Source organism: Halichoerus grypus, chromosome 2 (genome assembly GCF_964656455.1).
Source record: "Halichoerus grypus chromosome 2, mHalGry1.hap1.1, whole genome shotgun sequence".
In the NCBI taxonomy this organism is placed as follows: Eukaryota; Metazoa; Chordata; class Mammalia; order Carnivora; family Phocidae; genus Halichoerus; species Halichoerus grypus.
This window is the reverse complement of record NC_135713.1, coordinates 185,979,410-185,994,211: the sequence shown is the minus strand read 5'-3', so window position 1 is coordinate 185,994,211 and position 14,802 is coordinate 185,979,410. Positions and strand designations below refer to the sequence as shown.

At 53.7% G+C, this 14,802-nt stretch overlaps 1 protein-coding gene across 11 annotated transcripts in view; it reads left to right on the top strand.

Annotated features, from left to right (window-relative positions):
* NFE2L1 (NFE2 like bZIP transcription factor 1) overlaps positions 1–14,802 on the top strand; it is a 46,398-nt gene that overhangs the window by 3,647 nt on the left and 27,949 nt on the right. For 2 of the 11 annotated variants that reach the window (XM_036077384.2, XM_036077380.2), the window contains exons 3-7: positions 4,097–4,312; positions 4,728–4,817; positions 5,041–5,199; positions 6,022–7,379; positions 10,628–10,754. In XM_036077384.2, the coding sequence (XP_035933277.1) occupies positions 4,097–4,312; positions 4,728–4,817; positions 5,041–5,199; positions 6,022–7,379; positions 10,628–10,652 (1,848 nt within the window). In that variant the 3' untranslated portion in view covers positions 10,653–10,754. Of the gene's footprint in view, positions 1–2,626; positions 2,917–4,096; positions 4,313–4,727; positions 4,818–5,040; positions 5,200–6,021; positions 9,213–10,627; positions 11,439–12,642; positions 13,432–14,802 lie in introns of those variants that run through there. The other 9 variants (XR_013445042.1, XR_013445044.1, XR_013445043.1 and 6 more) reach the window with 9 other exon arrangements.

Below are 14,802 nucleotides of genomic sequence, written 5' to 3'. Positions count from 1 at the left end.
CCCATTCCTTGCTAAAGGCCTGCTGCAGGGAGTAGGGAGAAGAGGGCTAGGAGCTAGAAGAGAAGCTGCATTCTGCTGCTTAAGTCAGCTTGCTCTGAGCTGTCCGAGATCTGTAGCTCCTGACACGTGGCTGACACACTGTTCTGGGCAGAACAGAAAGCCTTTAACGATGTGAATGGTTCCTGCTGCTCCCACCTCACCAGCATGATGATAAAACCACTTTGAGCTCTGTGTTTGGCCTGGGCTTGCCACTCAGCCTTAAGGAGCTTGAGAAGAGGCCTGCTGCACTCTCCTGGCCATTAGGAAAGGGAAGGCTAAGGCTGGATTGCCCTGGGCTGGGTTTCCCAGAGCTGAGTCCTGGGGTGGGGGGCTAGGTATGTAAAAAGTTTTACAGGGGCTGCAGATCTTGGCTCTTTTTCTGCCCACCAGTCAGACCAGGTTTTGCCTCCTGTCCTGCATTTGAGCCTGTTCCTGAGCTCATTTCTTTGAATGTTAGTGGCTGTCAGAGCTTGTGGCTTTCTCTGGCCAGTGGTGTTCAACTGGGGACGATTTGGCCTGTCCAGGGGATAGATGGCCATGTCTAGAGACAGTTTTGGTTGTCACAACTGGAAGAGGTGCCACTGGTGGGGAGAAGCCAGGGATGCTGCAAAACTTACTAAAAAGCACAGGACGGCCCCCGGAGGTCAGATGGATCTGGCCGCACACGTCTGTAGTGCCAGGGCTGCTCTCTGCTCAGCTGCCTCGCTGGGTCTGCTTTGAGAGAGACTAGAATTATCTGAGCACGGGAGCTGTGAGCATTCCTTACCTTACAGTGCCTCAGTTCTTAGATTCTTCTAGTGCCACTGGGAACTTTGCCTTTTTTCTGCTTCCTCTGTCCTTTTCCTTCAAATGGGCTTCAGTCTTGGCACGGTGGTCTGAAGAAGTATGTCTCCCAGCTTCCTCTTCCGTCCTTCTGCTCTGATGCAGCTCCCCAGGGGGTGGGGTGTGTAACTGGGCTCGCTCCTGGGAACTCTGCAGGTGAAGCTCCATTCCTCTTCCTGTTGGGAGCTCTCCTGGGATGGGGTGGGAAGTTTGGATATGGTTGGATGGGTTGGGGCAGAATGGGATGAGACTTTGACCCAGCTTTCTTCCATTTCTTGGCCTTCATGAAGGTTGTGCTGTCCCTGACCCCAGGCCTTCTTTGCTCTCTTTGGGGGTTGGGGTGGGTCAGCATTAGGGCTCTAGGCTGGGTGTGGGGGAAGGGAGGATTATTACGTGTCTAGAACAACATTTCCTCAGCAACTCAGGGATAAAAATACCCAGGTCCAGAGCATGTGACAGGCACTGCTGGAGCTGGTATTCTCCCCCCCCGGGTGGCAGCACGCCCCCGCTGCCAGGCCGGTTCGATGGGCAGCCCTAGCCCAGGCCCTTGTCGGGGATAGGATTCCCCTGGAGGCTGGCACTCTGCCCAGAGCAGGGGGTGGCTTGTGTACAACTCTCTCCTGGCGAGGAGCATTCTGTGACCAAGGGGAACATACTGTCCCTCACCTGACCTTAGGCTCGAGGGGCGCAGCAGTGAGGTTGGACGTTGGAACTGTGCTCCCGATTCTGTGGGTGGCGTTTTCCTGGTGTTAGAGATGTGGACCAGGGGTCTGGGGGGAGAAGCTCTTGAACGAAGCTGGAGTGAAGGGGGAGCGTGGCGCACGTGTGCGGCTCCTTCAGGGTTGGCCTTCAGGCCCGAGGCTCCCTTCTGCCTGGGGCGAGGCCTGGCCGGCACTCCTTCCTCTCTTCTGGCCTGGGGTCGGGGGACAGAGCCCCTGGCTCACAGCAGGCCCGGCCTCAGCTTGCGATCCTTGGGCTTCAGGATGAGCGGCCGCAGCCCTGCTGAGGAACAGGAAAACTCCTTCCACTTCCAGGGAAGAACTAGATTCCCTGAGAAGCTGCGGGAGTGGTTTCTGCCCAGTCCTGAGTGGGCTGGGGAAGCAGGATGCGACAGGAGGGAGAGTGGCACCCCTTCCCCCCCCCCCAGGGCTCTCTCACTGCGCCACCCCGGCTGGCTGACTGGGCTGGGTGGGGCTGCCCGCCCCTGGGTGCGTCTCCTTGAGGAGACGGAGGCGGCCCAGGGATGGGCTGGTTCCTTGCGGCAGCTTCTCCAGCTGCCCTGGTGCAGAGATTGGCTCCCGGCTGCAGCTAGGTAACAGGCGGTGGGAGGGGATTGGCTCCTTCCGCATCTCCAGCGGAGACTTGGGGGAGGAGATTGGCTCTCGTCGCAGCCTAGGTAACGACAGTGGGAGGGGATTGGCTCTTTCCGCAGCCCAGCTGCTGACCTGGGGGAGGGGATTGGCTCTCCGCAGCCTCAGCAGTGACCTGCGGGGTGGGAGGGGGAGGGGATTGGCTCCTTGCTGCAGCCTAGGTAACAAGTTTGGGGGGCGTGGGGAGGGGGAGAGAGGGAGGAGCGGGAGGCTAGGCCCTGGAGGGAGCTGGCTCTCCTCTGCAGCTTGAGCACGGAGCATGGGGTGGGAGTCCCATCTCACTGCAGCCTCTGCGGTGAGCTCAGGGTGGGGGCTGCCGGGTGCCTGAGTGGAACTGGGGTTGTGAGGTGGGAGGGGGCTGCTCGAGGATGGAGGAAGGGGGCTGGGCTGGGCCGCCCAGGCAGCAGCACGGGCGGGGCACCCTCCTCGGGCCCCTCGGAGCTATCAAGGGGCCACCCTTCCAGCCTGGTGTGCTCCCTGCAAGCCAAGAGCTCCTTGCAGCCCCCTGTCCGGCTTCCCGGCACCAGCTGCCCTGGGGCTCTTCTCGCAGACCATGACCCGCCTGGACCGCAGCTCTCACAGTGGTGGGGGCCATGCCAAAGGGAGCCGGCCCCTTAACTCTTTGCTGGCTGGGCACCGGGTGGCCCAGCCCCCCTCTGCTCCTGGGTCCAGGGCTTCTGTTCAGGTTGGTGTATGTGGGGAGACTGAAGGGAGAGGTACACCTGGGAGGTCTTGGGATCTGGGAGGGTTACGGTGGGAAAGGGGTACCTGGTCAGGGCTGGGGAGGTGGGTCTCATGTAAGGATATTGCTTTCTGGAAAGTGCTTTTTTAACCTCTGAATGGAAGGCAAGAGTTCAGGGTTTCTTCAGCCACAGGGGGATGGCATGTGTAGGAAGCCCAAATGGCTCTTATTTATTGGGGTTCTATGCTGGTGGCTCTGGGGGTGGCAGTTGGTGCAGGACTGACCAGGAGCCACCAGGGTAGAGTGGGCAGGGGGAATTCTGGTCCCTGAGGTGGCAGTTGTGGCTGAGCGGTGACGGGGCCCATGTCCTTGAGTGGGTTGACTGACGGAGCGCCAGTGAGTCCTGGGGTGTGGTGAGGAAGGGAGTGAGAGTGCTGGTGTGAGGGGACACCGGGCCGGCCTTGGCAGGGGTGGGGTGCCCAGTGAGGATCAGCTGACTGCCTGAGGCTCTCCTGGGACAGAGGCAGCCTGCTAGGATCAGCTGAGAGTGGGAATTCTGGCAGGGATGGACCTTGAGGTGAGCCTGGGCTTTGGGTGTCCGGCCTTACTCTTGGCCTCAGCCAGGGAGGGGGACCGGCTCTGGGCAGGGCTGGAGGCAGCCCGTCAGTTGCCATTGGGTGCAGCAGGTGGTTGCAAATGCAGGGATTTTCCTCTCTGGCCCACCCCACCCCTTTATGCAAATGAAATGGCACCATAGGCTGATGCAAGCCTGGCCACCACGAAGCAATTCTGCATGACAGTTCGCCCTTGCCTGGCCAGCATCCTACAAACCCAAGTTTGAAGGGATTCTCATTCCCAGAATGAGAAGTGTCTCCTGCTTCCCCCTTCTTTCTTGTGTAGCGGTGAGGTGGCCCTGCCTTTTGGCCTGGCTGTGTCTCTGGTCCTAAGCCCACAGGCTTGTATGGGGTTGATTATGCTGGTAATTTTTGCTAGCTCTTGTTTTTTTTTGTTTTTTTGTTTTTATTTTTTGGAGGCTGGTATCTGGAAATGGATGAATGAAGCCTTGTTGGTATGGAGGAGACAGAGGCTGGGAGAGCTGCCTCCCACTCCCAGGACTAATTGGAGTGATGCTAGGAAAGGCCCCTGGACCTGAGAGCTAAAGTCACGGTGATCTGTCTTTCAGGACATAGATCTGATTGACATCCTTTGGCGACAGGATATTGACCTGGGGGCTGGGCGTGAGATTTTTGACTATAGTCATCGCCAGAAGGAGCAGGATGTGGATAAGGACCTGCGAGATGGAGCGGAGCAGGACGACACCTGGTCAGGCGAGGGTGCAGAAGCTCTGGCGCGAAACCTGCTAGTGGATGGAGAAACGGGGGAGAGCTTCCCTGCACAGGTACCCCCACCTCTGCCCACTTCTAGAAACTTCTCCTTAGAGAAGGCCGCTTCTGTCTGTGGGATGAACCCGAATGTATCTTTTGGGTTGGGGTCTCTTAAGTCACTTGGGCTGAGGAACGGGGAGTGGATGAGCAACAGAAGCAGAGGGGCCAGGCCTTGGTAACGAACAGCACGGAGGAGGCAAAGCACCTAGCAGCTTCCTGTTTGCGTCAGGACTCTTCCACTTTTCCTCTGTTCTTTCCTGGAGGTTGGGACACAGGGCCAGCCATCAGCCCGGGCACAGAGGGAGAGTGTGGGCCTGTAGCCCTTGCGGCCCTCCTTCAGCTTCCCCCTTGGAAAGGCTGGGAAAGAGGCTTTGGCCCGCAGGCAGCCAAGGCCCAGGTCAGTCAGACTTACGGTTGCTGTTGCCACAGGTGCCTGGTGGGGAGGACCAGACGGCCCTGTCCCTGGAAGAGTGCCTTAGGCTGCTGGAGGCCACCTGCCCCTTTGGGGAGAATGCTGAGGTGAGCAGGACTCCAGGGAGAGCCCACCGAGCCAGCAGGGCAGCCTGCACGCCGTGGGTCCCTGTGCGGCTGCCCAAGGGGCCAGCGCCCGGTGTGGCCTGCTCCTGGCTGCGGGGCTGAATTCAGAGGAAGGAAGAGACAGAACCTCAGCTGGTAGTCTCTGGGAGGAATGCGACGGTGGTCTTGCCTTCCCCCTGTTAAAGCCTCTTGTGTTTTGCCCTAGTTTCCAGCAGACATTTCCAGCATAACAGAAGCAGTGCCTAGTGAGAGTGAGCCCCCAGGTCTTCAAAACCACCTCTTATCTCCTCTCCTGACGGGGACGGAGTCGCCATTCGATTTGGAGCAGCAGTGGCAAGATCTCATGTCCATCATGGAAATGCAGGTAGGATTACCAGAGCAGGACACAGAGTTCTCGGACCGGGGGTGGGGGTGGCGGTGTTCGCATTCAGCTGCTTTGTCCCCGCTGGGAAGAGAACGGAGTAGTTCTCTGATCCATAGGAAAGTGGGGACACTGAGAGGTCATTGTCCGGGTGTCTCCTTGGGGTAGGGGGTACAGTCAGGAGTGGGGTTTGGGTTAGAAGCCCAGGGCTAAGCCTTCTAAAACAGGACTGTCCCCTAGGTATGCCTTCTTCCTTCCCTTTAGGTAGATAATCAGTTGACCAAACGCTCCAGCTTTAGCACCGGCCATTCGTGCGGGGCGTTAGCAGCCCCGGCGCCAGCCCCCCTGCTCCTTACAGTCACCTTAGTCCGCCCTTTGTTATTTTAAAGGTGAGGAAATTGAAGCTCAGAGAGGTTAAGTGATGTGCCCTTGGTCACACAGCGAAGTGGTACAGCTAGGTTTTCTCCCTGCAAGGCTGGGTGTTCCTTTCGCTGTGCGGATTTTACACTGAGGAGAGGTAGGCAGGGTTGGGTGTTTCCTTTCTTTCCTTTCCCTCCAAGGTGGGGGAGTCTGGCCAAACACAGCTGGAAGCTGGTCAGCCCTGCGTTGGGGTGGGGTCCGCAGGGAGGACCCATCTCTGCCAGGCCTGGTAGGTCTGGTGGATCGAGCAGGGCCAGGAGTGGACCCTGGGCTCTGGATTCCAGTCTCTTGCCTTTCCACGCGCTCAGCTGTGCCTGTGTTGGGTGCCTGTTGGCGGGAGCCCCCCGCCAGCCCGGGGAAGGGAGTCTGCTCAGAGTGAACGGTGACGCTCTTCTCCCCTGCCAGGCCATGGAGGTGAACACTTCAACGAGTGAGATCCTGTACAGTGCCCCTCCTGGAGACCCCCTGAGCACCAACTACAGCCTTGCCCCCACCACTCCCATCAACCAGAACGTCAGCCTGCATCAGGCGTCCCTGGGGGGCTGCGGCCAGGACTTCTCACTCTTCAGTCCCGACGTGGAGAGCCTCCCTGTGGCCAGCAGCTCCACGCTGCTCCCGCTGGTCCCCAGCAATTCCACCAGCCTCAACTCCACCTTTGGCTCCACCAACCTGGCGGGCCTCTTCTTTCCACCCCAGCTCAACGGCTCGGCCAACGACACGGCAGGCCCTGAGCTGCCCGACCCACTGGGGGGCCTGTTAGATGAAGCCATGCTGGACGAGATCAGCCTGATGGACCTGGCCATCGAAGAGGGCTTCAACCCCGTGCAGGCCTCCCAGCTTGAAGAGGAGTTTGACTCTGACTCAGGCCTCTCCTTGGACTCCAGCCATAGCCCTTCCTCTCTGAGCAGCTCCGAAGGCAGCTCTTCTTCCTCCTCGTCCTCCTCCTCGTCCTCCTCCTCGTCGTCCTCTTCCTCTGCTTCCTCTTCAGCTTCTTCCTCCTTTTCTGAGGAAGGTGCTGTTGGCTACAGCTCTGACTCTGAGACCCTGGATCTGGAAGAGGCCGAGGGCGCTGTGGGTTACCAGCCTGAGTATTCCAAGTTCTGCCGCATGAGCTACCAGGATCCGTCCCAGCTCTCCTGCCTGCCCTACTTAGAGCACGTGGGCCACAACCACACATACAACATGGCGCCCAGTGCCCTCGACTCTGCTGACCTGCCACCGCCCAGCGCCCTCAAGAAAGGCAGCAAGGAGAAGCAGGCCGACTTCCTAGACAAGCAGATGAGCCGGGATGAGCATCGAGCCCGAGCCATGAAGATCCCCTTCACCAATGACAAAATCATCAACCTGCCAGTGGAGGAGTTCAATGAGCTGCTGTCCAAATACCAGCTGAGCGAGGCCCAGCTGAGCCTCATCCGCGACATCCGGCGCCGGGGCAAGAACAAGATGGCGGCGCAGAACTGCCGCAAGCGCAAGCTGGACACCATCCTGAACCTGGAGCGGGACGTGGAGGACCTGCAGCGCGATAAAGCCCGGCTGCTGCGGGAGAAGGTGGAGTTCCTCCGGTCCCTGCGGCAGATGAAGCAGAAGGTCCAGAGCCTGTACCAGGAGGTGTTTGGGCGGCTGCGGGATGAGAATGGGCGACCCTACTCGCCCAGTCAGTACGCACTCCAGTACGCCGGGGATGGTAGTGTCCTCCTCATCCCCCGCACCCTGGCTGACCAGCAGGCCCGGCGACAGGAGAGGAAGCCAAAGGACCGAAGAAAGTGAGCCTGGGGAGGAAAGGGGGGTTGACGCTCACCGGGATGGAAACTGGAGAAGGGCTGGGCCTGGACCTGGACCTACAGTGGGGACTTGAATGCCTTCTTATCCAATAGATCTTCTCAGATGGGATGAACTGCGGGTCAGTGGACAGAAGAGGAGGGCGCAGGCGTTGTCTGGCTCAGCTTCCCCCCGTGGCGGGGGGGGCGGAAGCAGCCAGAGCGTTTGGGTGGGCAGGGTCCTCACCCACACTGTTTCCTCGGAGAGAAGGGGTGGCGCTGGCATGGCTGGAGGCCGACCAAGGGTAAGGGGGGGGTCTGGTGAGAGGAAGGTCGTAGGAAGTCTCATTCCTGGAAGCAAGGAAGGAACGAAGGAAGGAAGGAAGGAAGGAAGAGGGATAAAAAAAACCCAAAAAAATCAAAGCGGGAAGAAAATCAAAGGGCAGGTTAAGGTTGGCTCTGGCCAGGATACCAGGTGGCAGGTTTTAGGTGGGTCTAGGCCCTAGGCACGAGTAAACCCCACTTCAGCCCAGGGGAGGGGGGAGCACAAGGTGGGATCTGGGAGGGGCTTTGTGGGTCTTTCAGCTCCTGCCCTGTGGCAGCCCTGAGAGGGGAGCTCTTGGATGTGTCCTGTGATGTTCTCGTTCGGACGGGAGCCACTGGGACCCGACACTGGCTTGGGGGGGTTAGGGTCAAAAAAGGAGAGGGGACAGGAAAGGGTCACGAGGCCCCCGTGCCGTGTTGCAGCAGCCCCAACACCAAGCATGTCCCTCACTGCCCGGCCACTCCATCTCTCTCTGTGCCCGGTTACCCCCCCCCCCCCCCGAGCTGAGGCCCCCACGTTTCCATCAGAGCCTGCATGCGAATGCTGTTCTCTTCCCGCCCGTGTGCCCCCGCCCCTCCCCTCCCTGCTGCCTGAGCTCTGCTGCAGCTGGGGTGCCGGCCGCGCCCCCAGTGCTGAGCCTGCGGCCTCGGGGGGCTGCTCTGAGGCAGGGCGTGTGGAGAAGCCAGGCAGTATTCAGCACAACACTGGGGAGTGACCCTTCCCTCAGGCCTCCCCTGCCAACCACTGGGCATGTCACTGGAGGACAAAACCACAAAACCCAGCAACAAAAACAAACTAGTCCTTTTAGAATTTCTTGCGCTTTGATTTTTTTAGGGCTTGAGCCCTGTTTCACTTATAGGGTCTAGAATGCTTGTGTTGAGTAAAAAGGAGATACCCCAATATTCAAAGCTGCTAAATGTTCTCTTTGCCATAAAGACTCCGTGTAACTGTGTGAACACTTGGGATTTTTCTCCTCTGTCCCGAGGTCTTTGTCTGCCTTTTTCTTTTTTCTTTTTTTTTGGGGGGGGGGTTTCTTTCTAGGAGAATGAGAAGTGCATGTAATGAGGGCTTGAGAGCACCTACCCCTCCAGGCTCTCGGCCACAGGCTGCTTCTCTACACCCCCAGTTTAGCAAAGGCCCCAGGCAGGAGGACTGCCTGGGGGAGGCAGAGAGGGGAGCGCCAAGGTGGCCAGATGGTTCCAGGACCACAGTGTCTTTATTTTTAACTGTTTGCCACTGCTGCCCCCAGCCCTGCCTGGCTCCGGAGTACAGTCAGCCCAGACCAGCAGGGGTGAGTTGTGGGGAGAGAAGGACCGATTCTCCTCCCCACTGGGGGGCGTTCTGACTGAGCAGTAGGGATAGAAGGCACGAGCCTGGGAAGTGCTTTTATAAATTATTTTCCTTGTAGATTTTATTTTTAATTTATCTCTGACCTGCCAGGGAGAGGAGAGAGAAAGAGATGCTGTGAGCACATGACAAAATAAAATAAAATAAAATGGATGATTCATTCTCAAGTGCAGTTTTTCCCTACTTTTAATTTAAATTGAGTAAAAGACCCCAGGAGGGGAGGACTGGCCATTGTGTGGCTAAGCCAGAGCTCACTTGGGAAGGTGGATGGAGAAAGGGGAGGTTGACAGGAATTTAGAAAGACGAAAGTCTTAAGTACCGTATTAAACCGTCCAAGCAGGTGTTGGTACCTCTTCACAGGGTTCGCTAGTTGAATCCTCAGAGGAAGGATTCAGAATCCTTTTTGGCCTTTCTCATAGGACTGGGCTAGGTGGAGGTGCTGTCCCTTGGCCCAGCTCCTTGTCTGTGCACCTCTGAGAGAGTGCATTTTTAATCTTGAGCATGCTGTCCTTTCTCCGGTGGCCCCACCTGCCAAAGGGCTGCAGAGCATCGGAAAGTAGCCACACCAGTGACCGGGACTAGAAACCCGAGAAATCCACGAGACTGACACATGCCCGGTACTTGAGTGTAAGAGCAGGGCCGCAGAACTAGAGAAGCAAGAAGCCAGACTCCGGGGCTTAAGGCCTCAGAAAGCCTCTCAGCTGAGGTGAACAGAATCTGTTCTGCCTCCAGAAACCTGCTTTAATATCAAGCCTACGAAGAGCTGGGTGCTTCCAGGTGCTGGCTGCTTGCTGGCGCCGCCAACAGGCTGGGGTAGGGGTCTAGCAGATGCCAAGGAATGAATGCTCACCTGGCAGCCTGTGAAATTACTGGACGAGGTTTAGGACCAGAAGCAGTTGATCCCCACAATGGAACCTCCCGTATTACCACTGCGTGACCTGGCTTAGCCCCATAGTCCTTTAATGGTGCTACTGGAGTACCCCAAGGGATGGAACAGAATTCATAACATCAATTTATTTGTTTCAGTTTACACTGGCTTTTTTTTTTTTTTAACCCCCATCTAGTTGGAAAGTGTCATCAGATGAGCTCTTTTCCTAATTAGGAATTAGCTATGTCCGTAAGCCACATAAAAGCAAGATTCTTGAAAAACGTGTAAGACTAAAAATTAAGTTTGAAAAACTTTAATTCATGCTGATAAAAAATACAAATCTATAGAAGAATAAATTGTGACAGGTAAAAGTCATGTTTTTGTATCCCTTCTAGAAATGTGTGTATTTTTAAGTACACAATTAGGCTGGAACTTTAATCTTGCTTTGCAATTTTAACCTAACATATTTAAATGTTTTTTAAGAGTAAAACAAAAATCCTCCCTCACCCTGTTAGTGCTGCCCCTGCTCTGAGAAAGTACATTTTTGTCACCCCTCCCCCACGCCCCCTTAGGGAGAGACGTACAGTTGTGTCTAGGATCCCGCTGATTAGCTGCGGCTTTGGGCCAAGTTGGTCGGCGCTGGCTGGGGGCTTGACCTCTTTCTGCTGCTGGCAGGTGGAGTGAGCGCTCCAGCTTCAAGGCTTTTTCTGGCAGGAAGAAGATCCGAGGACTCGAGTAAAGCCCGTCAAAGAGCTGCTACACCTCAGACAAGTGAGAAGAGGTCCTAGACTCAGCAGGGAGATGAGCAGGCCTCAGGCTTAACTGAGCACCAGACTTCAAGGTGACTTGCTTGGGTGGGGGCGGAAGCCTGGCTTTGTCTTGACTTCAGCAGCACTGGGCTCCCTTCAAGCCGATTTCTCCCCACGTCCTAATTCACATTAGCATTTGGAAGTAGACCCCTTGTTTCAACCTCTGCCCTGCACAGATCTCACCAGTGAGGCTGGGCTTGTTATTTCAGTGTCAATAAAAATAGAAGAAATCCCGAACTAAGGGGAAATGTAGTGAGCTTGAGAATGCTCAGTGTCACCAAGACCTGGCCTCCAATGGCGGACTCCAGCCCCGACCAGGGAAAGCTGAACAGCAGTAGTCAGCCAGCGAATGGGGAGTACTTTCCATGGAGCCCTGCGTTCCTCAGGCAGCCCTCGGCCCTCTTACAACCCCCAGCTAGGCCAGACTTTGCTGCTTCTCAGGTTTGTTTGGCAAAAGCTGGAAAAACAAGTGCCTCGTAGAAAAAAAATAACATCCCCACCACCTTCACGTCTCCTGCCTCACCCAGGAGGCACTGACCTAGACCTACAGCTTCAGCTCCAACTAACTTGTTCTATGGCGCTCCCAGCAAGAAGTCCATTTCATTATTGACGCTATCCACGGACAAGCACAGGCACCACATTGGTGGCTGCCTCTCTGGAAGTCATTTTCCCAACCAAGTGTAGAAATTGTCTAGCAAAACCCACGTGCTTCATTATCATGAGTGGTTAAGCCTTGTTATCACTGATCCATCTGGGACATGAAAGGGACTCAGAGACCTTCAATTTGTCATTCTGTCAGCCTAACAAGAACCTTTCCACCTTTCACTTTTCCCAGAGGCCAGCCATCCTCCTTGCCTCTAGTTCTGAACTTCGTAGTGCAGAAGGAACGTGTGGGGGAACTTGGTATATACATGGAACTTAGCACATGATTTGAGTTCTACTCCTTGTTCTGTCAAGGACTTTTGAAAGTTCATGTCAGCCTCAATTAGTTGAGACACAGAATCCAGTGCAGATTGTCTGGAGGAGTTTGGGATCCCACTAAAGAGGTGTGTTCTTAAAGGTGGTTCTTTTCCAGTCTTAACTGCAGAATGGATAGGCTGCATAGTATTTGTTACTTAATTCCAGATGCCATCTCAACCAAGGAAACAAAACCTAGTTTATACTTCGGGGGAGGCAGGGAAAAGGCTAAGGAGTTGGTGCTCTGCCTTTTGTTTTAAACACGAATTTAATCAGGCTAATTCAGTTGTCTTAAACCTTCCAGTTCTCAGCTAGGGGCTGAAGCAGTAATTTAAACAATGAGCCAGTGCCCCACAGCTGGGCCCCAAAGTTGCCCAGTCTGACCTGAGGCTATGCAAACAATAAATGGCAGGATTGGTCAAAGTCAACTAGGATTTAAAAATCCTTATGGGGTAGGGGCGCCTGGGTGGCTCAGTTGGTTAAGTGACTGCCTTCGGCTCAGGTCATGATCCTGGAGTCCCGGGATCGAGTCCCACATTGGGCTCCCTGCTTGGCGGGGAGTCTGCTTCTCCCTCTGACCTTCCCCCTCTCATGCTCTCTCTCTCTAATAAATAAAAAAATCTTAAAAAAAAAAAATCCTTGTGGGGTAAACAGTGGCTCTGGTATTACCACAAACCACCAAGGTTACAATGCAGATCCAGATACGCTATTGAATATTTTAACACAAGCTATTTAACGTAAGCAACAACTACAGAACCAAATCATCAGTATATATCGTAAACATGATGTTTCAGCCTTGCCTCATAGTCCTGCTGCCTCACTGGCCTAAGGTTGGGGGGAAAAAAAAAGCCTTAGCGAACAGAATACTTGCTCTACCTGCCCCCCATAGAGCAGGACCAATTATGTTTTTCATCCCAGTGCAAGATGGTTTTATTTTGGATTTCATTTGCTTTCAATATTCAGCCATTTATTCAGCGGGAAGCTCCCAAGGCCAAGGTCAATTAAAAGTCATCCACAGAAGAGAGCTGAGCAACTGTGAACACATTAGTTAGAAGAGCAGTAACTTCTGAAGAAAACCTCAATGCTAGACAGTCAAACCAACGTGATATGCAGATCACAGATTGAGGATTGTCCCCGGAATCTTTAAGCTCCACCATCACCAAGCTTCCTTAGCCACACACAACACCCGGATGCGTCTGCCCAGATTGGTTCCTACTGCTGAAAAGCAAGATGAAGCCGAGATGCCTTCCTTTACTAAAGCTGAATGCTGGCCTGGTAGTGATACTTGTATTTCAGTTGTATGCTAGAGGAGGGGAAACACTGAGCCTGGACTTAGTTCAGTCCTATCAGCTCTAAATTTTAAACAAGATCTTTTTATCCTCACAAACGACCCAACTTGCAAACCAGATTAATACTAGTATCACAGAAACTGATCAGGTTAATTTGATCTCAAACAGAACCTGGGTCCATTCATAGTTTAGTATCTGGAGCCACTGTAGAAAATTGGGATTTCAGAGTTCCAGTTCCACCAAATTATTTTGGAGTAGCAGTTTCCTCTCATTTTCCCTTTCTCTGTGATGGAAATAGTGACTAGAACACACATTCCACTGTCACAGGCCATAAAGCTGTCCTGAGCATACGTGGCCAAACACCAAATGGCCATGTTAAAATCAAATTGAGCTGAGTTGGAATGAGTTCTAGAATATAAGATTGTATCTGAAAATAAATACTTAAAAACTCAACTATTAAAAATAGTTGTCCAGACTTTCAAATCACACTGAAAAGCAGAAATAATTATTCCTGAGCACTGTCGGCTGACAGATTGCCTCTGTGGTCATTTACTGTACTAACTTGAAACTCAACTGAAGACAGTGGAGGACACCTCAGATGGTGACTGGTCCCCAGATTAGTAAGCTCTTCTTCTGAAATAGCAACTAAGGTGATCCCGTCTCCTCTTCAACTCCCGGCTGAGGCGTCTCCGATGACGCAGCTCCACAGACGCCATCCAGCTCGCCTTTGTGCTGCCTGAAGAAACGCTCTCCGAATACCTTCTAAAACAGATGGAAGCTTTGTTGTGCCTCTGTGTAGCTTTTATTTCCAACATTGCTGCATGCATCTGTGGCTTCAACAAGCACTTGAGAAAATTTTATACCGAAACCCTTCATCTAGACACGTGACAGTTGGCTTTCAAAGATAACAAAATTGTGAAAATCTATCCTCACTTCAATTTTCATGCATGCATTATCAATTTCAGCATCTTCCCGGGGGGAAGAATGAGAGGGTTTTACAAGGGTTCAGGAATGCCAGAAATGGCAATTAAGTAGGTTCCAAAGGTTAAGACAAAAGCTTAATAGCACTCCATTCTGGACACACACCAAAGCTGAAGGCTAATTTCAGTGCATCTAATGAGGCAGAACAGAACCAGAACGTCTCTGCCCACCACACCCCAACTCATTCAACTAGCAGCTCCGCTGCCAACCCCAAGGACACACCCAGACCTCCACACAGAAAGGCTTCCTCCCGGGCTCCGCTTTACCTCATCTCCCCAAACTCCTAGGAGGCTCTTTTTTTTTTCTTTTTTTAAGATTTTGTTTTTAGGTAATCTCCACACCCAACGTAGGGCTCAAACTCACAACCCTGAGATCAAGAATTGCATGCTCTACTGACTGAGCCAGCCAGATGCCCCAAAGAGGCTTTTTGAAAAAAATATTTATGCATCAGTTTATTTGGAACAAATGCTTTGTACTAGTGAGTAAAGCTGATTTGATCTCAGTGGAAATCCCATTTTCCCTTTTAATAACAAGAACCTAGTTCCATTTTGGCTCTCGAATTATAAGCAGAAAATGATGTTAAGAAAGTGGGTAACATTTTAATTCAGTGATCAAACACGAGGCCAATTCCTGAAAATTTTAGAGTTGACTATTTAGCTAAAGTGACACAAGTCTACAAACTACATGAGCCAAGGGGCGCCTAGGTGGCTCAGTAGTTAAGCTTTTGCCTTTGGCTCAGTCACGGTCCCAGGGTCCTGGGATCGAGCCCCGCGTCGGGCTTCCTGCTCCCACTCCCCTTGCTTGTGTTCCCTCTCTGGCTGTCTCTCTCTCTGTCAAAGAAATAAATAAAATC